The 26,518-nt window shown below is 44.9% G+C and overlaps 1 protein-coding gene across 1 annotated transcript in view; it reads left to right on the top strand.

Annotated features, from left to right (window-relative positions):
- Positions 1–26,518, top strand: part of nr5a2 (nuclear receptor subfamily 5, group A, member 2) — a 62,643-nt gene that overhangs the window by 16,771 nt on the left and 19,354 nt on the right. The window contains exons 5-6 of the mRNA XM_035648140.2: positions 19,536–19,655; positions 23,427–23,574. Of these exons, the coding sequence (XP_035504033.1) occupies positions 19,536–19,655; positions 23,427–23,574 (268 nt within the window). The remainder of the gene's footprint in view (positions 1–19,535; positions 19,656–23,426; positions 23,575–26,518) is intronic.

Below are 26,518 nucleotides of genomic sequence, written 5' to 3'. Positions count from 1 at the left end.
GTGTGTGTTTGTGCACTTGCAGCTTTTATTTGCTCTGGATAAAGGTTAATATTCGGAGCGACATGAAAGGCGTTTGATTAGCCGGCGCTTCACCTGTTTTTCTTCCCCTCCTTTGTCTGTTTGTTTCACACTGCGTCGCCAAAGGCTCTGCTGCATATTCATGGACCAGGGCCTGTTGCAATATTCCCTCCAAATATTTGGTATTATTTTTTTGTTTTCAAAGGGGCGGAAATGAATTAAATAAATGCAATTTTAAAATCTGTGCCAATTACAACATAGACAAGAGTCCTTGAAAAACACATGTTGACATTTAGCATGCGCCGTGTCTCTGCTATTGACATTTTGGAGATCTGTATTTGCATTCAACCGGGGTAAGCAGTACACACTCATACACACACACACAGGCTCATCGTAGGGTGTGGCCACATTAAATAATTGCGTGTGGTTTGCTCATTAACTGTGAATGAACATTTCTGCTGCGCCGCGAGGCCTTTCACTTGCTCACACCCTCGTCCTAATTCAATTATGTCAGCCACTCAAGTTTCTGATTTGCTGCTGAATGAACCGCCATTATTCTTTCCTAATGACTACCCATTTTAGTCAAGCGTAATAGTGAATGAACCGGGTGCCGGTTATAAAGGTAGAAAATGACCTGGACTCAGCGCAGGAGACGGGTTTAGGTGAGGTGGGGGCATATTTCACTTAAGCGAGGAAGATAATTGAACTGGACACCCCCACTCCATCCCCCATTGTTTTTAAAGAGACATCTTGAGCACAAGTGGAAAAAATAATGTGCAAGCTGTGGCTCAGACAGTCTTTTTCCCACACAACAAACCCACAATGTTCTTCACCTCGTGTGTTACTCATTAGCCAAGGACTGGAAGGACTAAACTTAGAGTCAGTGATGTGACAACAAAAATAAAAAGATGAGCCAGCCAAACTCATCTGCTCTAGTTCAATTAAAGACATCACATTTTAAATCCATCTGACCTTTGACATCTCCTGGTAAGAGCCGACTGTTAGATGCTTGGTCGAGCCTGGGACTAGAAAGACAGGAAGCAGAGTAGAATTAAAAGTTTGTCACGGGAGTAGTGGGGCGCTGTAGGAAGCTATAAATACGCTTTCATCTCTCACATAAAAACACACACACATAGAAGTACATACATACACACACACACACACACACACACACACACACACACACAGACACTGCTCACACATAACGCACTGCCCCTTTCACTATTATTAGCTCTGTAAGAACAAAAGAATTTCTCTGGTAATAGAGCCAAGCTGGGAGTGTGTGTCGGTGTGTGTGTGTGTGTCCGTGTGTGCGTGTGTGTGTGTGTGTGCGCAGGCGTCTGCCAAAAAAAAGTGTTTAAAGATTTAGTTTCCATAAGTTGGCTTCGGTCACGGGACTCATAAATATTTAGCCATTAGTAGGACCTTCTAAAAAGCGCTCCCCATTCGTCTCCAATGCGGCACGCTGCCTCTCTCCTTCTGGGAACGAGCCATGACGTGAGGGACATTTATTTCTAACACCTTGGATCCGAGAAGTTGAGACGGGCTTTTCCCGCCAGCGCACTTCAGCTTTGATTGGTTTAACACATCGACAATTAGACAAAAGCAGATCTGGTGTACTGGTTTGGAAATCAGTAAAAAAAAAAAAGGTAGTGCGATGAGGGAACGTTTTGGCAGCGCTGAGCGCACGATCACCTGTGGTTGTTTTATAAAACTTGAAGTGAGTTGAAGACAGGTGCACGTGTGTGTGTGTGTGTGTGTGTGAGTGTGTGTGTTCATGCAGGCTTTTGTCTGTTACACTTGGTTACACTTCCACATGGTGCTTTTTTATTGTTTTATTCTGTGTGCTCAGTCTATTCTGCTCTTAAAATGAATTCCTATCCTCGTGCTTTCCAACATATTCATGCAGTTTAAGATGTCAGTCAGATTGTTTTTGATTGTTCTTCAATTGTAGAGGAAGTTTAGAGGTTTTAAAACTTATTTAAGAAACATTTTTTTTATCATTGGGAAATGGCAATTGCACACATCATTACTGAAAGCTGTTTTAATCTGATTTGCCCAAGTGAGCAAGTGTGTGTGGCTGGAAACGCTTAAACTTAAACTGCTTTGTTTTGCTGTGTGTATAATGTGGATGAATGTATATCAGTGCTACTTCCATGTGTGTTTGTCATTTCATGAGTGTATGCCAGTCGTGCGTGTCTCTTAGCACACACGACATTAAACAACAACGCAGTGTTGTTTAATGTCGTGTGTGCTAAGAGAGGAAAACACGTGTTTGTCTCTCGTTGACATTTGCTAGCACAGGGTTGGTACGTCACCACCCCCTCCCCTCCACCGCCCTCTCCTGTCCCGCAGTGTACTCCTCTGAACATCCCGGTGCCAACAACCAACCAAACAGCTCTGTGAGTGTTAAAAGGACAAAATAGCTCAAAAGTAATTGAATTGAAAAAGGTAAAGTTTGGACTTTAATTCAGATAATGGTTCCTCTAATGACAGTACGCTCAGGAAAACAGAGTTCAATGCAAAGAAAAGAGAAAACAGTTGTACTTACTTACTGATTGTAAGTAAAGTCACACTTCAAATCCAAAATGTTGAGACTAATCCGCCCTGTTGGGATCATAATAAAAGGTTAGTGATAAAAGAAGAGTTAAAATGAGTTAAAAAGAAGAGTTAAAATGTAAACAAAGATATTATATATATATATATATATATATATATATATATATATATATATATATATATATATATATATATATATATATATATATTGTACACAGACATGAGTTTAACAAACAATCAAATTGCTTTGTAAAAATAACACTGAATAAAACACATTTATCTATGGCACTTAAAGGGATCGTCAGAAAATGCATCAATGACTTAGTTTGTGCTTGTTTATGAAAACACAGATCTCTTAGAAACACCTCTAATGTTCCTGTTTGTGTTGCTGAACACGAGGGTGGATGTTGCTTGACTGTGTGTGTGTGTGTGTGTGTGTGTGTGTGTGTGTGTGTGTGTGTGTGTGTGTGTGTGTGTGTGTGTGTGTGTGTGTGTGTGTGTGTGTGTGTGTGTGTGTGTGTGTGTGTGTGTGTGTGTGAGGATGACTCATACTATAGCTGGTCCAGTGCTACCCTCTCCTCCATTGTTCCAGCGTTGGGATGGCTGGCCTGACTCCCACCGCGAACACAATGGGAAGGAGAATTTAAACGGGGCGATCGGGACTATTGATGAATCATGTGTTTATATCTCACCTTCCTAACGCTACTCTCTTCTCACCACGGCCACTCCCTTCCGCAGCCTTTAATAAAAAGGATGTGTGTCTGGTGTTTGGACAGCGAGCCCTTTTGTATTTCCCTTGTCAACACACAACACACAGAGGCTAATAAAGCCACAGAACTCCCTATGTCAGAAAAGGCTTTTGAGCAATTCCATGTAGTAATGGGTGAGTGAACACAATAGTTTGTGTTTTTGAACGATTTCATTGGACTTTTCGTGATTTATTGGATGAAAAGTTACAGTTTATCTGACAGTTCTTTGGAAACGAGGCCGAGCACGTCTTCATTTCTAGCAGGAGGCAGCTCAAGCTGTCCATGTTTATTATATAGTATTGTTGTTTCAACTTGCAAATGCGTCACAAATAAAGCAACTGTCAGAAGAGTGAATTAAGAAAGAAAGAAGCAGTTTTTCATCTTTATAAGTAAATCTTAGCTTGGTAGAAATAATCATTTAACTCACTGAGCTGCACAAAGACTCCCGTCTGAATGTCTTCTTGATGATTGGATCTCAAAACGCACGAAAAAATACATGAATTTTAACATGATTTTGCCAACACAGAAAACTGGAGCAGTGTTTGCAAGATGAAGTCGTCTAGCAGGGACACGGGAGTAGAACAGCTACTAAAAATCAATTACTGCCTCAAAGAGGACTTCAGAATTGAGCCTCAACAAATCGGCACGGTTTGAGACGTGCATCACAACGTCTGAAAGAGGACTGAAAAAAATGATTGTATTCATTTTAGAGATTTCTGAATGTTGACAGCAGCAATATCACAACTGACTCAGAGCTGGAAGTTGTTCCACGCCGAGGGTGACGTCCATTGTCGAGAGGATAATACTGTTTTGAATTGATCTTGAGTGAAACGCTGTGTAACTTTATACATATATTTAGTCTGTCCACCTGATAAAAGTGGAGCAGGGAGGAAAATACCCGTGACGTTTTGAAATGTGGCTTCGCTGTTTATTTTAGTCGTCAAGGGACATTTCTTGGAGGGGAGGGGGGGGGGTCTGTACAGAACTGTACAGTTCCTCTGTCTCTTTTCTTTTTTTTTTTTCGGTTTCGTCTCTCTGCATGTAGCAGGAATGGTAAAAGCAGAGCGGAGGGCCGTTAAGTTGAGGAGGAACTGTATTAGAAGTCTTGTTCCCTGGGAAAGCTCCCAGCTGAGATGGGACAGCCATATTGGATAAACAGATGGCCGGGAAGAGGAAAGGACAGGCGAGGAGAACAGAGGTGAAACAAAGAGGGGAGATGAGAGAGGAGACGAAGAGAGGAGGAATGTGGAGAGTGCGGAGGAGAGGGGAGGAAGAGGGAGGGAACAACAAAGACGAAGAGTAAAGGGAGGGAAATTAAAAGGTGAGAATGGATGAGAGGAGAGAAAAATACAATTTTGACAGTTCAAATAAGAAAAACTTCCAATTATTATTATTTTTTATTAAAATGTACGTTCGGGCTACTTTTGCAAACAACATAATATCATTAACCATAAACGAATACATTTGGTTTGCAGGTGCAATAGATAGTGTTGTTTCAGAAGGACGGGTAATGAGAAAATGTCTGCGCGAAAACTCAACTCAAAATCTCACTTAATTCACAGAAGTATGCTGCAACCTGAAACATAAAGCGAGCATTTTAAGCAGCAGAATTATTTACACCGCAGACTGTTTGCCGCCAGTTTATTTGACTCGTCTAAGCGGCTGCGCGTCAGTCAATCACGCAGTATGACAGATCCCCTGGGTGGAGCGGGAGGGGGGCTGATGTTCACATCTCACACCTGAATATTCTCCACTTATAGATTTACCTGAGTGAATAATGTAAGGTCCTGTGATGCACTCTGCCCTGCTGCGCACACACACACACACACACACACACACACACACACCTCCCCTCCATCTCCAACAATAAATATTACATGAATTTTCTTTGGTGAAATTATCCCTACACCACCCACCCACCCAGTTCAGACGGGAGGGTCTATTTCTACAGTCTTGGTAATCCTGCTTAGACACACACACACACACACACACACACACACACACCTTTTCTTCCATGACCTATCCGGGAGCAGTTTAATTTCCAAGGTGCAACCAAGTGTGTGTTTATATTATCCCTTCCTTGTTTTGACCTGTGTTTGCACGTTTTCTTTTTTTCCTCACACCCCATAACTAAGTGGAAATTAACAAGCCGTTTTAGGTGCGATCTGTGATCCCTGGGAAGTGGTATAGCTAAACCACCCTACACACACACACACACACACACACACACACACACACACACACACACACAGAGGTGCAATGTCTGTCTTGTCACAGAGGTCAATGGGGCCCCCCCACAACAACTCCCCCCAATCCTGACAAACTGCACTGCAAGCGTGATGGGGTTGGCGGCCGCACACAGTTGGCAAAGGTTTGTAACTGTGTCCCTGCAGTCCATTGCATTTGAATTATTCTGCAGGCTGATGCAGCTTCCAACACATGCACACACACACACACACACAAACACAGCAAATACATGGTTTAGCTGGGAAGGAAAGAGGTGAAGGAGGAGGAGGCAGAGAGAAAGAGTGATGTCTGAGGAGACAGGGAGTTAAAGGGGAGAAAGAGAGAGACTGAGGCACAGACTGTGACATGAGGTTGAAAATAACGTTGAGCGACAGAAAGACAGAGTGAATGATTTAACGTGAGAAAAGACTTGGAGACCGTGAGAGAAGAAGACAAACATTAGAGACGGAGTGAGAGCCAGAGAGAGATATCGGAACAAGGATGGAGAGCGAGAGAGAAAAAGTTGTTCTCTGAGAGATAGACATGGAGACAGAGAGAGAGCGTATGAGAAGGAGATAATGAAGGGCAGCCAGAGAAGGACAGAAAGAGGGAAATGAGGTAGAGACGAAGGTGAGGGGGGGTTAATGGGAAGATGAACAAGGGTCTGCGAGAGGCAGCGACCAAGGGCAAGAGGAGGAGGAGGAGGAGTAGAGGGGCATGGTGAAGGACAACAGGGGAGGGTGAGAAGGGGACCGGTAGGTTGGCGGTGTGGGGTGGGGGGTGCTAGGGGGGAACAGGTGGAAGGTTAATGGTCCTGGAGCGGATCCACCAGACGCTCTTGGGCTTGATATATGGGCCCGAGGCCTGGCGCGGGGCGTAGGCTTTCAAAGATATATTATTTCATTTGAGGAGCAGCACCATTCTGGCCGACATCCCCCCCCCCCCACTCAACCCACCCCCCCCTCACCCCTGCTTCCACCAACACCCCCCACAGCCCAGCATTTGTCCAGTGATAGATGACATGTCCCCCCCCACACACACACACACCACCGCCACCACCACCCCAACACACACATGCAAGAATACTCATACAGTATTGTGCCATCAACACACACACACGCACACACACACACACACACACACACACACTTATCCCTCTTGTACCGTTTTTTGTTGTTGTTGCAGTCAGGAGAGCCAAATGTCCAGTCATTCATTTTTTCTTTCTTTCTAATTTCCTTTCTTTCTTTCTTTCTTTCTTTCTTTCTGCCTTTCTTCCTTTCCTCCCTCACCCTTACACACCCCTCCCTTCTGCTGTCAGTCCTGCTCCCAGGCTACAGGCCGGTCTTACGCCTGCTTGTGTGTTTTTTTTAAGTTGCTATTTTAGTGGTAACAATATCTGTTTGATCAGTCGCACTGGGTAGGAGCCGAAGTTTGGCAGGGGGGGGTAGGTACGGGTTAGGGAGAGAGTGGTAGGGGTTCACAAAGGCCTCTTTTCATTCATAAATTATGGATCATCGTACAATACATCACCTTCTTTTTTTTCAATAAATACTGTAAAAAGGCACTGCTGAATTTTTTCCCCAATACTATCAATACAAAATGGGAAAAGTCGAGCATGAATCAGACATAACAGACACCGTCCTGGGCCTGGAAGGACCTCCTGAATGTGTCCCTTCTGATGATATGTCCCCCTTGATACCACAAAATCCATTGTGCGTGCACCGTGACAAGATAGCACACGTTATTAAAACAAATGCTCTTATGGCGTAGTAATAAGTATTTAATTCCTGCCATCGCCAAAATCATTTTACAGTGCATTTTCCAATAGTATCTGCCATGCTTTGGCTGTCTGTCCGCGAAAAAATATATAAATTTTCCACTGTCCTCCTCACGTCCCCTGATGGTTGTCGACAGAGCTTTAAGAAACAGCCTTTCCAAATACTGGAATGGTCCCGTAGGTCCAACCCCAGGGGACTCCAGGAGGCCGGAAGGAAGAACAGGAAACTTGTTAAAAGAGAAGATTTAAGGTCGCCCATCCCAGAGGAGCAGCAGCCATGAGGAGACGAAGGGGGTTTGCGAGGTTTTAGCATGCGCAAAGTCTGCTCATCTACTTGTTGCTTTGATGAGGGATGAAAGGCCTGTCATGAGGTACAAGTTTACAGAGCTCCGGGCAATGATAGACTCAACTGTCCTCAACAACATTCCCCTTTTTCCTTGTACTCCTTCTCCCTCGCTCAAGCAATGTTCACTTTCTCACAGTTTCTTCCGATTGGATTTCATTTAACCAAAGATTTCCAATCAAGTGGGGGAATAAACATGTTGCGTGGGGACCCGGGTTGCATGGATCAGTTGTCTGCAGCACCTTGCTAAACTTCTATCTCTGCCACGCTCCATCTCACCCGCCACCCTCCTTCAAAACCACTGCTGATGAGAAAGCAAAGAAAAGCAAAAAATTCACTCCACCTGCTCTATTTTTTTTTTTTTTTATATTTTTAACTTAACCCAGCCCGATTCACATTTGTGAGCACTTTGGGCATTCGTCAGGAGAAAGAGCTGTTTAAGTCTTGTTTGAGGACGATAAGGGTAAAAGCCTTTTTTATTGGCAGGTCATGCTGCTTGTTAAGACAGTGACGCAGGCGACTAGGCTGTGCTGTTAGCCTCGGTGGCCCCAAAGTAACGCAGTTGTTGTTTCACAAGTTGGCACCAGTCAATCAAATCAGCAGGGGAAAGAGCGATAGATTGAAAAGCAGAGAGGAAGTGGGAATGAGAGACAAAGAAAATGGGTAAACAAAGTGGATATGGGGACTTGATTTAGGCGGCCCGGCTGCTAACAAATCAACTCAACAGCATGCAAACACTTTACACACTCCACTGAAGTGCAAAGAAACTTTTCCCCCTCCGCTCTCCCCCTCTCCGCTGTGCTAACAGTTATGAGCCATGTTAAATCCACAGTCCCTCCCATCAGAAACTCTGCGAGCCAAAAAAGAAAAAAGTGGTGCTCGCAGTTCACAGCAGCAGATGACATGTTAGAAGTAATCCTCATAAATGGAAATATTCTGTCAGATGAAGGGGTAAGTATACAGACAAGTGGCAGCATTTTGCCTCTAAATAGCTCCCTGCTATAAGGTTTCCTGGAGGTCAGAGGGGCCGAGGTGTGGCTGCCGCAGCCTTACGCCGACCTTCGACCTCTAAACTAAACTCACCACACAAAACTATGTAAACCTGTCACACAATTTATCTTCCCCTTTTCTACGCCTGCTGGTGTATTTCATCTCTGTAAAGGATACGGTTTGGAGGGTATCAAAGCACAATGCGAAAATGGACACGCGGGTGAAGCGTTTGGAAAGGGCGATGATGACATCTACTCATGTATTCATATCCCGGACAGGATGAAAACTTAAAGCGTTTTTTTAAGCTATGATAGCAGGCACGTTCTTAAGTTCCACATCACCCAACTGATATATCATTATATAATGATATAATATAATTAATAATAGTTCACTAAAATGTCTGTCAATCCCAGACATTGATTAATTGACAAGACTTGCTCCTCGAATTGAAATGAAACACGTTGAATGAGGTTTAGCATCGTTTACCGGGAAAAAAAAATCGATTTTGACAATGACTCTATTGAACATATTGTGGCTGTTGTATTGTAAAAAAAAATAAAAATTGAATAAAATGAGGGAATACTACAATGAAAAAATATGGGTGCATTTATAGGCCAAATCTGTCTTTCGGGATGCTGAATGGCAAACTTCCTCAGGCAAAGATTTTGCTCTCTAAACTCTTCCCTGAACACAACCCCCTTCAATTGGCTTTTCAAGACGGTTCAAAAAAAGAAAGAACCCAGCACACAACGTGCCCCCAGCTTCTTATGTTCTGATGTTGCATGGCCTCAATTATCTGTGTGTAATCCAGCCTGCCTAGAGGTTGTGCCTGTGTCTGCCGCTTTCGTCACTGGGGTGTCAACAGTTGTTCTCCGATGTCTATTTTTGATGCTTATTTACGGCTTGTCTATTCTGGACAGGGAGCGGGGAAGTTTGGGGGTGAGGGGTGTCGGGGGGGGGGGTCCAGGAGACAATAGATAAGACGCCGGCCGAGCACAGACGACAGCTTACCGGGTAGTTTTACACAACTTAAGAGCTGGGGGGTATTTATATTCAGCTGGTAAGGCCAGTGATTGAATTTGCACAGGGATGACTGAAAGACGCCGTCCACAGGATTAACACTAGACATTGTGCTTGTGTTGTGACAACGGCTAAGAAATTTCAACAGGGCACAACGCCACCGAGCGACGCAGACGAGAAAATGGCTTTAGCTCCGCTGCCAGAGTAACAAAGACACCTGTTCTCTATCCGTACGCTTGGCGTTTCTCTCTTTCCTGGTTTTAATTCCTCTCGCTCTCCTTATTTCTTTTGTATTGCACCAGGCCTTTTTTTTTTTATTACTCTCACACTATTCCCTCAATCTGTCAATCTCTTTCTTTCTTTCTCCCAAAACACTATAACTGCAGACCTGGCATGAGGCATGGATAAATGATTCCATACATATGCAATAAAGGCATGGCACTAATAATAGCCATTACAGTACTGCGTTCTTTTAGGATTGCGACCTCTCAGAGGGGGATAAAAAGAGGCTTTTCAAACCCAGCTGAAACAATGACGAGCAATAAACCAAATATATTGAAAGGAGACTTGCTGAGAAAGGTGTCGACACCACCGTTAAACCTCTGGAAATGAACCAGAGATGCTGAACGAAAACCAAAAAAGACAAGGTTTTCAGGTGGCAAGCCGCAGTCTCACCGTCCCTCAGGCCAATTCTTTATAGGCCACATGTTACACTGCACTTCCCATCAGCAGCGGCACCACCAGGCGCCAAACTGCCACAGCAGTGCTATGGAGAGATGGCTTTCTCCTAATGCAGACGCATTCGTGGCAGTTTTAAGTCAGAGGAGACCGGGAGACGCACTTCGGGGAGAAGCAGGGCTCCATCTGTTCTGCGGCAATCGCGATCGTCTTCCTCGTACCTCAACTGTTTACATATCACAAGAGCTTCCGGAAATGCTCAATTAGTTAATTCAGATATTTAAATTGGGCATCAAAGGCTGTGATCTCTGGAGCTGTGCCAGGTTTGGATGTAATATCAAAAGCTGTCGGTTCGAAAACTCTGTTAACCCCCCCCACCCCATCCCTCCCAAACCGCCCTCAACCCATATTTAAAAAAAACTCCCTTCCCAACGCGTCAATCCCTAATGGGAATCTGTCTCCCGCCCTCTCAGACAGAAAGCATCACCGCGTCAGTCTCTGCATTTTAAAACAGCTTTAGTCTTCTTAGCTGCGTTAAGGTAGATTGCATACTGTACATGTGGGTCTGTGAGTATATGTTGTATAGGTGTGTGTGTGTGTGTGCGTGTATGTGTCTTTCAGGGAGTTAAAGCTGACTGTCTCTACAGCTCTGAATAATACAAAAGCCTGTTTAGCCTGTTGTTGTCTTGTGTCCTTGTTTTCTTGTCTTTTTTTCTATTTAGCGCAAAGACAGCCAGACAAGGGTCTTTTCCCAGTGTCTGTAAATGAAATTCGCACACACCACACACAGACACACACACACACACACACACACATACACACACACACTGCCCCTTGCACAAAAACACTTACACGCTTGTGTTCCTACTCATGCAGTCACATACGTCCTCTTCTTCCATCACATTTGACAGTCACGACCATTTAATAAAGGCATTGAGTCATATCCCCACCTGCATACGTACACGCCGACCTCCTCACCTTGGTATATTGCGCCCCCCTTCACCTGGCTTTCACACTCAGCACACAAACACCGGGTCATAAATTGCAGCATTAACTCAAATAATGATTGCACGGCATGAAAATTCAATGGCTGCAGCATAATGCCTAGGAATTGCCTGGTAGATTAAGCTTCGGGTGTGTGTTTGCATGCGCTTTGGAAGTATGTGTGGGGGGGGGGGGGTTGCTGATGGATCAATAGGATTTCTATGATCAGTGCCTCCCAGCCAGGAACCTTACGTGCAGTCTTCTAGCGCAACTCTTCTTGCATTTGGATGGCATTCATTTTCTCTGTCTGTATCTGACGTGGGAGGGGAGAGGGAAGGGGGGGGGAGTGGAGTGGCGGGAAGGAAGCAGGAGGCTGGACATGCGTGTATTTGACTGTGTGTGTGTGTGCAGGTATGAATATTACTGTCAAGCAAATGTATGTCTGTGCAACTATGCAGGTTTTGACATGATTGCATCCAAGTGTGTGTGTGTGTCTGAGTGTGTGCATGTGTGCGTGCGTGTGTGTGTGTGTGTGTGTGTGTACGGAAGGAGGAAGGGTTACTTTTGGGAGATGCCGTTCCCTGGGCTGCATGTGTATTAGCGGTCTAATGTTCATGTGAATAATTGATTAGGGCTTCTCTGTGTTTTTGATAATTAGTTGATAGCTTCTTAGCTCTAAGCCCTGAGATTTCTTGTCTCTGTGTGTGTGTGAGAGAGTGTGAGAGTGTGTGTGTGTGGTGGGGGGTTCGCTTCTGAGGTAACCTGAAAACAATAACTTTGAAAAAAAAAAATCCTTTAAGCCATGCACTCATGGATTAACTTTCCTAAGAAATAAGGCAACAGTACATGCATTTCTTTCTCATAACCTCATTTTTCCCTGGCGTTCTCTTACATTTCTTTACGTGTGACTGCTGAATGAGGTCGGGCTCAGCTCACCTTTTCCTTGCACACTGTGGACGACCAACATCGACCTTTAGACATTTCACAAATGCTTATAATGAAATGCTGCCAGACATTCCCTGAAAAATTTGTACACATCGCGTAAAGAGGATGGGCCTATCAGACGCAAAAATAAACATCGCATGCATGAAAAGATATCCATTGAAATTCATGTCTTGCCTCTCACCGGTCCGTTCTCTCACCTTATTGATTTTGCCATCTTTCATATGCTTATGCATCAAGTAAAAACGGAATAGGAAAGTTTGGCCGTGCTTGGTTCATCCTCAAATCCCTGCGCTGATATCAGACAGACAAGAGGGTTTGTTGCTATCGTCAGCGACCTTGAGAGAACAAGACATTTTTTCCCCCTCCGCAACACAGACCAACAGAGATACTTTGTTTTTGCCTGCCTCATGAATGTCACGCCAGGCTTCTTGTGTATTCTCACAGATAGGGGTGCGCACATTAGTCTGTGTGTGTTTACACAGTCTAAAGCTAACACACTAACCTTACATGCAATGATCCTTTTTTTTTTTTTTTACCTGAAACTGCTGTTTCTCTTCTGCATCTTGTTATTTATTTATTTATTATCTGCTTACATATTTATCAAGGGAACAAACTGATTCACTGGTTTGCTAGAATAGGAAGCTACTGCAGTGGATTGAGGCGAGGCCCAGGCAAAGCAAGAAGACCCTATTAGGCCCCTTGTCTTGTTTCCTCTCATCTCAGGGTTCAGGACTAAAGGATGCTGTGAAGAATGAAAGGACAGATGGGGGAGGGTAAAGAGAGAAATTGGGCATTTCCAAGCATTGGCCAGGATTTTTGTTTCCCCCCTTCTACCAAAAAACCCGGGATAAGACGATGAATGGTAAAGGATGTGTGGACAGATGAGAGGATGGGGAGAGGGAGTGAGTGTGGCCAATCGAAAGTGGAGTGTTCTCGGGGTCAAAGGTCAGACTCCGGAGTCTGTTAATGCAGTCACTGTGGGAACCGATCAATCTCAGTGCCCCGGCGCTATCGATCAGACGTGGGCACACGCACACGTGGACACACACTTAGACACAACAGACTAGCATTCTTTTTGACGCGCACAAACGGCATTCATCCGCTCTTACAATCTGCCGTCTGCACTCACTGCAACACACAGTGTATTGATACACTCGCTCAAAACTCCTTGCAAAATGTTTTTCAGAGAATAAGGGGTAGACATTCACTGCACCAATAGAAACACTCAGTTGTCAGTATCAATGAGTAATGCCAAAAGGACAAAATCATGGAGACCCTGATCCTCAGTTCCCTCATGTCCCATATGTCGAAGGATCGATCTCTAATGCTTCATTTTCATCTTCAAAACTTTCAAAAAGAAAAAAGATTTTAAAAATGCAGATTACTTTACCTTATAACCTGCTCCATAGTACCACATTAATAAGTATTGTTGAAACCCTGTGAGTACTCCACATATTGCTAAACGAATGCATAGTGTGTTCCTAAGGTTAGCTTTAAAGCGGACTAAAACACAGCAGGTAATTCACACGACAAAATCCTTTTTTTCCTTCACGAAGAGAGTTTTCTTCCTGAAGTCACAGAAGCCCCCTTCTTGAGACACAAGGCCCTCTGGTGACAATGGTGATATTTCCTGAGCCCACAGATGGCCCGCGGCATCTCTATGGCCGTTAAGGGACATAATAAGAGTCTAGGGTTTCTGTGTGCTCAGTTGGATATAAATCCACAGGCATCCTCCACTGCCTTATCTGCTGGATTAGAGATACACGCAGCCAACAAACAGGTGCCAGCGGGAAATGTTGATGGGCATGCACGCAATGATATACATATCACATGCACAGATACATAGCTCACATTCATGGCACAAACACACAGCTGGTGGGCTAACATCAGGCTGATGTTGAGTCTGCTATAGCTTATATTCTTTTAGGGAGATGTATGCATCAGTGTATCTGTGAATGCCTGATGTTTCAGATAGCAGAAACAAAACGTGTCCATGTTGGCCTAGAATCAATCTGGATCATACAAAGCTTTAAATGTTTAATTTCCTCCATTTCATGTCTGTCATTCAGTCTTAGCAATTTGTGTACTGTCGTATATGTTCCAGGTTGTTTGCGCGCACACTACCAGTATAGCAATGGAAAACCTGCGTCCGGAATACCAGCTCACTATCAGGCAAAACGGCAGGTGGCCAACAGGGGTATCAGCAGTAAATAGCATATTCCGGCTGCTTCATACTCTTGTCTGCTGGCTGACAAATTTAGTTTTACTGAAGTTCAGTGTATTATCACCAATATTATCATTCCTGTCTTCAGCAAGCAGCCCGCTCCCCCCACAGCTCGCAGCGCCACCTGCTCATTTTCCCAGCATTCTTATCATCCCGCCAACCTTAGGACTGAGGCCCAAATGGACTGTATGCAGTGATAAACAAGGGGCAGATGAGGGGTGGGGGTGTGCAAAGGTTTTTTTATTTATTTTTTATTTCCCCAAGTCTGTAGAGCAGGAACACGGACACCCAGAGCTCACCTCTCCCCGCCCACCGGGTCACATAGCTGGAACATCTGAGGGATTTTGTCACTCACTCTGTCTGTTTTTTTCTGACGGAGGCAACTCTATTTGTGGCTTTTGAAAGTTGTGGCTGCCAAAAATGATTTGCGACGGTGTTCATTAGGAATTTGCGACTTCATTTGCCCTTAAACAAGACACGGGGCATAATGATATTCAACACCGACCCGATTCTTTTTTAAAGGACAATTTACCTCTCTTTTAATGATGGTCTTTGCTGAGACAGGAAGATGGGTAATAAAGAATTAAATAGACTGGTAGTAAAATGTGATCTTAGGTCAACAGGGTCAACAGGAAGAAGTATCAACCACTTCATTTGTGAAACACTGATGCCCAATTACTCGCACACAATCCAATTGCTGGCGATGGAACCCCACACTGTGTCTCTTTTCAATTAAAATTACCAAACTAAACTGGAAATGAGCTACGGTATATTCAAGCACGACATAATTAAGTGTTTCGCAGCGCTCTGAGAACAACAGGCGCTGTTCTAGGTGAATTAATGCCCGTTCCCAGGTGAATACAGGGCCTGTTTGGCTCAAGGCGAACAGATGCCAAGACAGGACTGCACCAAAGGACGGCTGCTAGAGACGCGCAAGCATTGATGTCGGCTTCAAACTTCACCTGTAGTACTCCCAGACAGCATTGATTCTCGTCCAGCAGAGAGAAGCGAAGCGCAGCGATTGTTTATGTACAAGCCGTTTGAGGCAGATAAACTCATCATCTGCGTGTGTGTCTGTTCTCCCCCCTGCGTTAAAAAAAAAACAACAAAAAAAACATGAGTCTCTCCATTCATTAAGGCTCCACAGAAGGAGATTCCCTTAATCTGTTCATTAGGCCACATCAAAAATGGAACTACTTATTAAAATCAGATCCAGCTGTGTACTCTCGTTAAAGCCCGCCGTACGGTATGAAGCTGAACAATGCTCGTGGCATCGGACCAAAACCCGGCCACACGAAAGGGGGAAAAGATTCAATTGCATTGGCCTGTTTTGACTCAACACACCATGGTAATTGCTCTACTCTTAGCAGGGGTCTATGAATAAACATTAATTTTTTGTCAGGGAGCGTCTGAATGCTCCATTTCCAATTAATTTACATTTGCCAAGAAATGGAGGGAATATCTGCTCTTAATCACGATGTTTTATTTTCTCAATTTCCCCCAAGTCTTTTCTCATTCTCTCATTCCCCGTCTGACACTTTCATTCCCCCTCTCACCCGCGCTCGCTTTCTTTTTCTAACTCTCTCTCTCTGGAAAATCCCATTAATCTCAGCCAGTGGTTTTGAACAAAAGCTATGGGCTAAGCGATTGATCCGAGCATTGATCCCACTCGCCTGAACGATCATAAAGGTGTTAAATTGGTTTCTTGGAGGATATGTATTTTTCATTCCTAGCTGCTGCAAGTAGACGTTGCTGCTTGGAATTTCTCTCATTTTTTCTTAACCAAACACTGGTGATGACGTTAAAATATTAAACAGATCGCACCTTGAAAAGTAGCCTTAAATGTGGATTTTGAGGCCAGTTTGAAGCAGATTTTTGGGGGGAGTGTGTTTTCTGCATGAGTGTGAGCCTCAGAAGCTAAATCCTTACAATGATTTTCACTTTTCAATGTCAGGAAATGGACGTTTTGCATGTCTAAGCTGCAACATCAGGGTTCATTATATAAGTAACAAAATGGCAATCAGTTGAAGCAAGGAAAACATGTTTTTGTTTCACTTAGCTAAATGGGGAAGTGAGAAACAAAAACACAATAACTTTGTTTCCTACTGAGTCGACGTTGCTCGAAACAGTAAACTCGAGACAGGCAGCGTTATCTTAATTTTCCATGACTGTGTGTTGAGATAAGAATTAACAAGCTAAACTGATCATCTGTTTTATCGCTTCCGCGGAGTTCAACAAACGACTCATTTGAACTTTGAAGTGTCGTATTCAGAATAAATCAGCCACTGGCAATCAGCCAGTGTTTTACGGACTATTTTTTTTTCTGCACCGAGATAGTGTTCAAGACTCGAGCGGTGTGAAAACACAAAAGATGGATCGGCCGTCGACTCCATGTCAGAAAGTTCAGATTATCTGAGGGAGCAGGCAGACGATCTTGTGAGATCAGGCGCCGCGAATGTTGCTCATTTGACAGAGCAAAGGAAGAGCTTGTCAGGGAAACAGCTCGTGTCGCTGGCACTTAAAAGGTCAGCGAACTGAACCCCAGCCCCCTGGTCCGCCGACTCGCCTGTCTGTCTGTCAGCAGTCCCCCCTCTTCCAGGCGGGTGTCCCCTGCCCTCGTCTCGGCTGCAATCATCCGCCGTCATCCCCTCCGAGCTGCCCCTCTTTGATGACCCGGGCCTCTTGTCAGAGAAGAGCTTCCAGGCAGGCGGAGTGAGGACAGCCCTTTGATGAGGACCCCGACACTTGCCGGTCCATTGACATGCAGGGGGGAGCCCTTTGAAGAGGCTGGGCCTTACATGTACCCGTCCGTCCAACAAGACACAAACTCGCACTCGCGTGTGCTTCCAGGGTCCTTAGATGGAGGGACGAAGAGAACCCCCTCCTCTGACTACCTTCTTTTTCCGTCTCTGATGGTTTTAATGAAGGCATTTGAATTTTGCTTTTCGTGCTTGAGACGCCTCGAGTACGGGACCACAAAAAAAAAAATTTGATATATAGGAATGAAGGGGACGGGGACAAAAAGAGGCTGTGCTCCTGCCAAAAAATGGCAGAAAAGGTCACTGAAGCTTTGCTGTATTATATCGCTTTCTTTTCGCTGATAAAAGAGAAATGGGAGATGAATGACGTTCCAAGATTACTTCTTCAGATTTTGTTCAGCATGGAGGCATAATGGTGGGGTCCTCCTCTTCATTAGAAGAACCACGCTTCTGGATGTTTCGTTTTGACAAGGTCAGGGGAAAAGCAGAGAAGTATTTAAAAGAAAGAAAATGCCCCCAAATCTGAGCCAGTAGGGCGACCACATGGCTAAAGACAACCACAGTCAGGCAGCCCAAGTGTCCATGTCCTCCGGCAGATTTGGTTTTGCCAAGTCAGTTCTTGCCTCAGATATTGCTATGACTTGCCTGGAAGGTAAACAGACACTGTTTGACACCAGTCCCCCATCACCAGTCAAAACCATCCCGATCAACAAGAAATAGACGTGGGCATATGCTGTAAGCTAGTGCTCATCATACATGGTAGGTGATTGCTGCTGGTTGGCAGATCCCCGTGTTGTTGACATCAGATTAGCACCTAAGGTCACCGCTGCTCTCAACAAATGGCTCCCTGCACAATTTCCAGACAGAACAAAAAGAAAATTCCTTTTCCGTGGGCGATCATCGCTGCACCTGCCTGTGTCACAAAGATATAACATCGATCCACATTCTTCGCCCTGCGAGTCTCGGTTGACATTGGCGATGAACATCGCAGACGGTTCTCACAGACTCAAAGCAACAAAGTAATTCACATCGCCACGAAAGAAACATTATTCCCAAAGATATCACAAAGAGCACAATGTTTGTTGATAGAAAAAGAGGAGGGGGAGAGGGAGGAGAAAGAGACGCTCTCATACATTTTCCTCATTCCTTCCTTCTCAATGTGGCCTTTTTCTGTCTGTGAGTGTGTCTATCTGCAGTAATGATTAACACAGCCAGGCATGGGAAGAGAGTCGCAGTTACAATGGAGGGGGTTGTTTCTCTCTCTCTCGCACGGCCCCGCCGTTTCACCTGTGACAGCTTCCCAAGCTCACCTGGCAGGTCCCTGGGAGCCAGCGGCTGGTGTTCAGGAGGGAAAATAAGTGGCTACTTAATCATTATCATCTACCGGATCACTCCGAAACTGCTGGCAATGGGCAAACAGATAAACCTGGCAACATTGTTAAATCAGGCACGTAGCAAAGTGCTTAACTGAGTGTGGAGAGGTTCACATGAGAAAGCTTTGGAGTGTGTACAGGGGACTTTTGAGCTTTGTGTAAGGTTGAAACAAAACCCAGTGCTGGCGGTGCGCAACTGATCAATAGCGATTGACCCGTGAGCGGGTTTACCGTGCAAACAGCTGCCGTTGATAGTTTCAAGCTCCTGAGGCTGACGCAGCGCCGCAACTTTTTGTTTGGAGGATGGGGCATGCATGCATTGTTGGAGTAAAGACTATTAAAGCTCGCAATTCATACGTATATAAGATCAAACTGTTATTTATTGAAAGGGTCACAGGGGAGGCTGGAGCCAATTCCAGCAGACTTTGAACGAGGGGCGCACAAAATTGAACTATGAAACTACGTATTTCCATTAACAGCATTCAAAGCGCAAAAAAGTCAAGATTCACAAAGAGGGTGCAACAATTTGAAGAGAACTAAGATGCTGATGATGACAAATCCACAATTTGCATTGTAGCCAAAGTACAAATAGTGTTTACAATCAGTCCAAGGACAGATATGGATGGAAGTTGACGTTTTACTAAAATGTAAATTAATTTAGAAATGGATCCACTATTTTTTCTGGAAACCAGTCCAAAAAGGAACAGTGTGACACTTCTTACTTTTTTAACAGACTCTTATCAGGGGCTGAAACACAGTGAACGGATTAGACGTGCGATCTGTGATGTTAATGGACATTCACTCACTCCAACAATCTAGTGTTGCTACAGATGTACAGAAAGATGTAAGAAAATCTAACCGTTGAACTGATTTTGTTGTTCTGTGACCAGGTGGACGACCAGATGAAGCTGCTGCAGAACTGCTGGAGTGAACTCCTCATCCTCGACCACGTTTTCCGGCAGGTGGTGCACGCCAAGGAGGGCTCCATCCTGTTGGTCACCGGGCAGCAGGTGAGGCCACCTCGGAGACGTGGAGCTATGCCTCCACCGTTTCCTTTTTCTTTTCTTTTTTCTCCCTCCAAAGCCCCTGTCAACCATGCATCAGCTGCTCCTCGGGGGGGAGACATCTGATGCAACATATCAGCATTTCCCTTAAAGCAGTATTGATCCCCTCAGCCACACAGGGGTCGCTGCTTCATTAAAAATAGATTATTATAGATATAGACTAATGTCACCAGCAGAATCAACTCAGCATTTTTTTTTTTTTCTCAACGGGGAGACTCTGACTGTGAATAAGTAAAGCACTCGATATGCGCAGTGTGCAGCATAGTGAGTAGGTGGGCGGCAATTTTTAGTTTTTTGTTCGGAGCCGATGCCTGAGACCCAAATGGCCCAAATCCTTAATCAATCAGGATGCTGTGCTTCGTATACACACAATCGCAAATCACAGAAACTCAGACCAGGCAACAAAGGCTCCTTCTCATAATCTCTACTCATTCACACTTACAGGCAAGAATACACTCGAAAATGAAACCGCTCATCAGGAATATGCTTCTGACCTGTGGCGTGGCTGTCAGTGAGATGAGAAGTCATAAATTATTGATTGGACGGCTCGCCAAAACATTGCTCCTCAACAAAATGCTTTACAACAGTAGTTTAAGTATCGGAGCGAGACAGGTGCACTGTGCACAGGGAAGCCTTGCTTTTATTTCCTTGACTCTGAATGAAGACAAGGTCAGGGGTAGACTTTCGGAAAAGGTCAAAAATACAAATATGAATACTTCACTACTAAGTAAAAAGTTGAACTTCTAGGGGTGCGTAGTAATATTAAGGGGCAACGTCCACTAGAGTCTAACAACTACATCAAACCAGGAAGGAGGAAGAGCCAAAGAGAATGAGAAATGTTTGGGTAACAGAGGGAGAAATGGTGAAGGACAGAGAGCGGAAGTGGATGGTAGCCCAGCAGGAGGGAAGGAAAGGGATGGAGAGAAGGAACAGAGGAGTGATAGAAATCGATTGAGGTAGAGGAGGCGAGGTGGAGGACTGAGAACGGGACTATGGGGCAGAGAGAAAAGGAGAGAAAGAAGGAGAAGAGGGGAAAGAGGCCAAGGGCATGAAGGGGTGAGGAACAAGGTGAATGAATGAGATGAAGAGGAGAACGCAGATACAGGAGACGCAAGGAGGTGGAGGAGGAGGAGGGGCTGGTAGTCAGGGGAGGTGCAAGACGGCAGTTTCGTTTGCATACTTTAGTTAATGAACAGCTGGTGTGTGTGTGTGTGTGTGTGTGTGTGTGTGTGTGTGTGTGTGTGCTTGTGAGGGGGAGAGGCTCTGAAACAGTTCATTATCTCCTATTATTCTCTGCCTGGCCAGGGGTGACAGCACAGTGATAACACCAGGGATATTTAGACCACAGTAGCAGCATCACCCAAAGCAAACGCGTACACGTACCCGTACACACACACGCACGCACGCACGCACGCACGCACGCACGCACGCACGCACGCACGCACGCACGCACGCACGCACTGAAAATAATGTACCAATTCTGTGTCGACAGCTGTTGCATTGATATGACGATCCTAAAATGTGTTGCACAGAAAGCATCAGGAGACTTGGAGCTTTTCAAACAATGTATAATTTGTCAAGGCTGTGTGAAGACTGAGGCGGGTACATTACACCTTAAAAATAATAAAAAAAATCACTAACAAGGCCAAACGGACCCACGGGTGGGACAGTGTGTTTTTAAAGGGGTTTAATCACTATCTTGATGAATTTCCAAAAAAGGCAGAATCAGACCATTTGTATCACACACTGGCAGATATATTTTCACTGCTGGGGAGAAAAATGTGACTCAAAGAGAGAAGATTTATTTAGATGGATCGTTTAGACAGATGTTTCTCCCCGTTCGCTTTGAATCAAGCTGCTTCTCTCTTCTCCTCAGTCATATGCTGCACTCATACTGACCTTTGGAAAGAAGTCCTCTCCTTTGCTCCCCGTCTTGCCCACAAATTAGTCGCTTGCTGATTTCATTTTTCAAAAGTTCTGGCTTTTGTTTTTCGGTACTGCTGCATGTCATCATGTCACCGACAGCAGTGAGACATGGCCATGATTTTATTTAATGATATTTTGGGTTCTGTTTTTAGCTTTGGGTTTGAAGGAGGGAGGCTTGTTCTTGATTCCTGTCACAGGATCAAATCCAAAGTGGGACTCGAAGTGACAAAGACTGAACTGAAGTGCTGAATGATTAAACGAGGCCTCGCAGCTTTGCGAGCGCATTTCGGCGCTATCAACATTCTGAAATGTTGATAGCAAAGTGCTCCGGGTGTACATGCAATTCAAATGATGAAGAAAATGCAAAAACAGATGTTCCACAGCCAGTCGTCGATTTCTGGGCTTTCGAACGAGGTACATCTTCTCCCCACCTCAGATCTCACCTTTCATATTCATCTTTAATGTTTCGCTATAAGATCGTTCATCGTATTCATGATGGGTTAAGATCTGAAGGTTTATTCATATATTTACTCTCTAAGTCTCTCCAGGAGGGATAATAACGTCATATTGATTGATTGATTGATACACAGGTCACCAGGGCTTTAGTACTAAGTCTGCTATAGCCACATTATAGCTTCTTATTTTCCTTCTCTCTTTTTACTTAAGGCTAGAAGGCAATAACCCAAGGCATCACTATCAACAGTCCAATCCTTCAATGAAGTTATTTCATGCACAGTTGATTTTATGTAAATTGATTGACACCTCGGAAGGGGGGGGGGCAGGGTCTGCTTTTTCACAGGGCCATAACTCTTCCCACCTCGAAGGTGGAAAGAGTAAAATGTAGAGGGACAATCGAGTGGAGTCAGGGGGGTAGAGTAGTGTAGAAAAAGAGAAAAGGAAAGGATGGGAGGGAAGAAGATGAGGAGGAGAGGTGGAAACACGGTGCAGTTGTTAACATTTACTTTGCTTTGACCCTTCTACAGACGGATGAAAAACAGGCCGCGGTCCCCCTTTTTACAGGATGAATATATTCCAAATACGATCTTCTTCTAATTGCAAATGGGAGCTTGCCGGGACCTCTTTCCTCCCCGAGCTTTAGGAACTGCGCACGCCAACATCTCCCTTCCCCTGGAAACCCTCACACAGTCAATTATGATAATGAATTGTCAATAAACATAAAAATTTAATACGGTCCTGCTTCACTGTGAGTGGCAGCTAAGGACTTGCCTCGCAGACAAATGTGCTGCGGCCGCAGATACGAGGTGCACCTGGAAAAGGGTTGTGTGTGCGTTTAAATAGATGGGTCAGAACTGAAGAAGATGGGTCTATCCATCTATCTACAGTATGTTATGTCTTAGTATATTTTTGTTGTGCTGTATAACGGTAAAAAAGTCAAATCTGGTAGTCTAGTCAGCCAGACGTCAACTCTTCCGCTCTCTCCATATGCCCTCAGCAAGTTGTCACAAAATATGGGTAAAAAAAACCCCTCTGCCTTCAGCTTTTGTTTTTCCACCTCCACCGTTGTCTCTCCCTCTGAGACCAGAGCTTTTGACTCCGTGTTGAGAGCACAGTATGAAATGTGTTAACTCTGCTGCATCTATAGAGGATTTTATCTTCAGATCTAGACGAGCCGCCCTACAACATGTTAACATCCATGAATCAATGAAAGTCTGACATTGTATTTTATGTATTTTCCGAGTACTGTACACCATACCACTGTAGTTGTCAAAGACTCCCACAATCCCAGGCTATTTCTTTCTTCTTACACCCGTCACTCTCTGCTCTCTCCAGGTGGACTATGCAGTGATTGCTTCACAAGCGGGAGCCACCCTCAACAACCTGTTGAGCCACGCCCAGGAGCTGGTGGCCAAATTGCGCTCCCTGCAGCTGGACCAACGGGAGTTTGTCTGCCTCAAGTTCCTGGTCCTCTTCAGCCTTGGTCAGTCTCTCTCTCTCTCTCTCTCTCTCTCTCTCTCTCTCTCTCTCTCTCTCTCTCTCTCTGTATTTTTTGTCTTTGTTCCATTTTTGGGGTGTTAGCCCTTTACGCTGCAGGAACTTTCGACGAATCAATGCAGTAATTCATTTAAATGCAGGTAAATGCTTGAGGAGAGGATCAAGATCTGGTACTGGTCAACGATCTATATGATGGAGGGAGATGGAACAGAGGAAAGGAAGGGGAAGGGGAACTGGGAGGCCAGGAAGGAAAGGAGCAGTGGTCTGGAAGGGACAAAGGAGAAAGTGAGGGAGAAAGGGTGGAAGGAAGTAAGGGAGGTTTGGTCCTCTTCCAACAAAGACAGGGAGAAGCTTTTTGACATAACTGTGCAGTTTAATTTTCCTTATTTAAAATACCTGTGTGAACCATTAAGTAAGGCTGCTAGAAACCTGACAAGAGGATGAGTCGGTGAGGATGGAGAGAAGGAAGAAAATGAAGAATTTAAAAAATATCCTCTCAAATCACTTCTCATCGACTCCCCGTTTTGTCTCTGATTTGGCGGCTCGGAAAGGAAAGGAGGGATTTGGAGGACACAGTGATCAAGGGAGGAAGGGAGGATGGAGGAAGGATGGAAGGAAGGAGAGGGAGGGAGGAGGTAGGAGGATGATGAGTGGAAAGGAGAAGGAACCGGTGGGAGGCGGGTATCGCAAAGCATTTGAGACAGAAAGGTGGGAGAGAGCCGAGCCCGTGGGATTAGGGAAGGGAGGGGAGTCGAAGGATAAGTAGCCAAATGAGTAAAGGGACGAAGAGAATGCTAACGTTAGTGTGTGTGTGTGTGTGTGTGTGGGTGTGTGTGGGTGTGTGTGTGTGTTCAAATCCCAAATCTGCTCTCTACTCTCCAAGCCGAGGTCAGACATTGCCAGGAGACTGTCATCTCTGTCTCTTTCCTAACAAGTCTGCAACAAATGGCCTCTGAGGGAGACACACACACACACACACACACACACACACACACACACACACACACACACACACACACACACACACACACACACACACACACACACACACGCACACACACACACGCACACACACACACACACACACACACACACACACACTCAACCAAACATAATCTAACATCCTACATTACTGAAGCCGACGATGTTAAGGTAGCTCCACTCAACCTGTCACCTCTATGGCACCGAGAGCAACGGCGGCAAAACATGGTGTGAATATTTTGGTGTCCCCTATCCATCTTTAATTCACACAGATCATGCTTTGACTTTTTTTATTTTGCCTCCTCTAAACAAAGAAAAGAGGGACTAATGAAATGCTTGGCAAGCGCACACACACAGACACACAGTGAGGTAATCAGGCAGGATTAATGTTTGTGTTGGTGTTGTTTGGTGGTACAGCTCAGAGAAAGGGAGGTGATGGTGTGGACTGCAGTGGGGCTTTGGAGTGTGTATGTCTGTGTGCATGGATGCGTGTGTTGTTGTTGGGGTTTTTTTTTTTTTTACAGGGCAGGGGTTTTGCTGGGGCTCAGGGTCTAAATAATTCGGCAGAAACATCATCCATAATGAAAGGCCCACCTGAGGGATATGTATCGCCCCGGGCAGTGCCTCTTCTCCGGCATTGCCCGGGCCTCCTGCAAAAGAAGCCCGACACAGACGCCGTAGAGCTGTGGCTGAGGGGATCGGTGTTTGAGGAAGCAGAGGTGGTGTTGGTGGGGAACAGGGAGGGAGGGAGGGAGGGGCCTGAGCAATGTAAAGCCAAGAGATTAAGCAATGATTTGGTTAGTATCACACGCAGCTGAACGGAGGTGTGTGTGCGTGTGTGTGATACCTACTTACCTCACCTGAGGGAAAGTGCATAATGTGCCGGGCAGTGGGAAAAGCATTTGTGTATTCATGCATCGTGTGTGGATATTACTATATTTCGACAGATGCCTGTGCCCAACAATTAAATAATAAGGATATAGTAAAGCGATTGGTAATACAAGTGTTGGTAAAACTGCTACGAATACGTCACTACTACTACTACTACTACTACTAAGAACTACATCCATACATCCATTCACCCACGTGCCATCTCTGTAGCAAGGAGGAGAGCAAAAGACCTCACCCTTTGACCGTAAGGTAGATCATTTTTGAAGGAAGCAAGACATTTTAAAAGCATTGGCTTTGGACGTGTTCTGTGCTTTTGCAGAATTATCCAGCAGCGAGTCTCCTGTACGCTTGCGTGGCTTATTCTTTGTCTGCACTAAAAGTACTACTGGTACAGCCACTACCTCTCCCATGTGAGTCACGGCGGTGGAGACGGTGCAGTCTGTATTCATCCCTCTTTCTCTCCCCCTATCATTCTTTTTGTGTCTTGCTTTTTCTCTCTCTCTCTCTCAATATTTCTCCCCCTATCTTCAAACCTCTCCCACTTCCTGTGGATGAACAATCAGTCACTTCCTCCCTGCCAGCGGAGCTCTTAGTTGAGACAGTTGTCGATAAAGACGGGGATATAGATGTCACTCCAGCTGAGGGGAGACACTTGTCTTTATACCTTTGTTTCTATTAATTTTTTCCTGCCTCTCTCTATCTTCTTTTATATCACTCTCACTCTCTGTCCCCTGCCACTCTCTTTTCTTGTCTTTAAGTGAAGTCTTTCACTCTCTATCAAGGAGAAGATTATCACTCTTAGGGCATTGATCTCTTCGGTGTTCGTTGGACTGAGGAATGATGGTGTGTGTGTGTTTGCCGCACAAAGCGGCAGAGAGTGAGAGAGAGAGAGTAAGGGCTGCTCGGGTCAGAGTTCAGGGAAGGATTACTGCGAGTTGTTGTCTGGTGTCAGATCACTGTTAATGGGTCTTTGATTTTCTTTAAAAGGCTTAAAGGCCTAATAGAAAGACTGACAGGTTGTTGTATATATGACCAGGTGACAGTGCAGGCAGCGCGAG

This window comes from Scophthalmus maximus, chromosome 13 (assembly GCF_022379125.1).
Source record: "Scophthalmus maximus strain ysfricsl-2021 chromosome 13, ASM2237912v1, whole genome shotgun sequence".
In the NCBI taxonomy this organism is placed as follows: Eukaryota; Metazoa; Chordata; class Actinopteri; order Pleuronectiformes; family Scophthalmidae; genus Scophthalmus; species Scophthalmus maximus.
The sequence above is the reverse complement of the archived record's forward strand: the minus strand, read 5'-3'. Positions and strand labels throughout refer to the sequence as shown.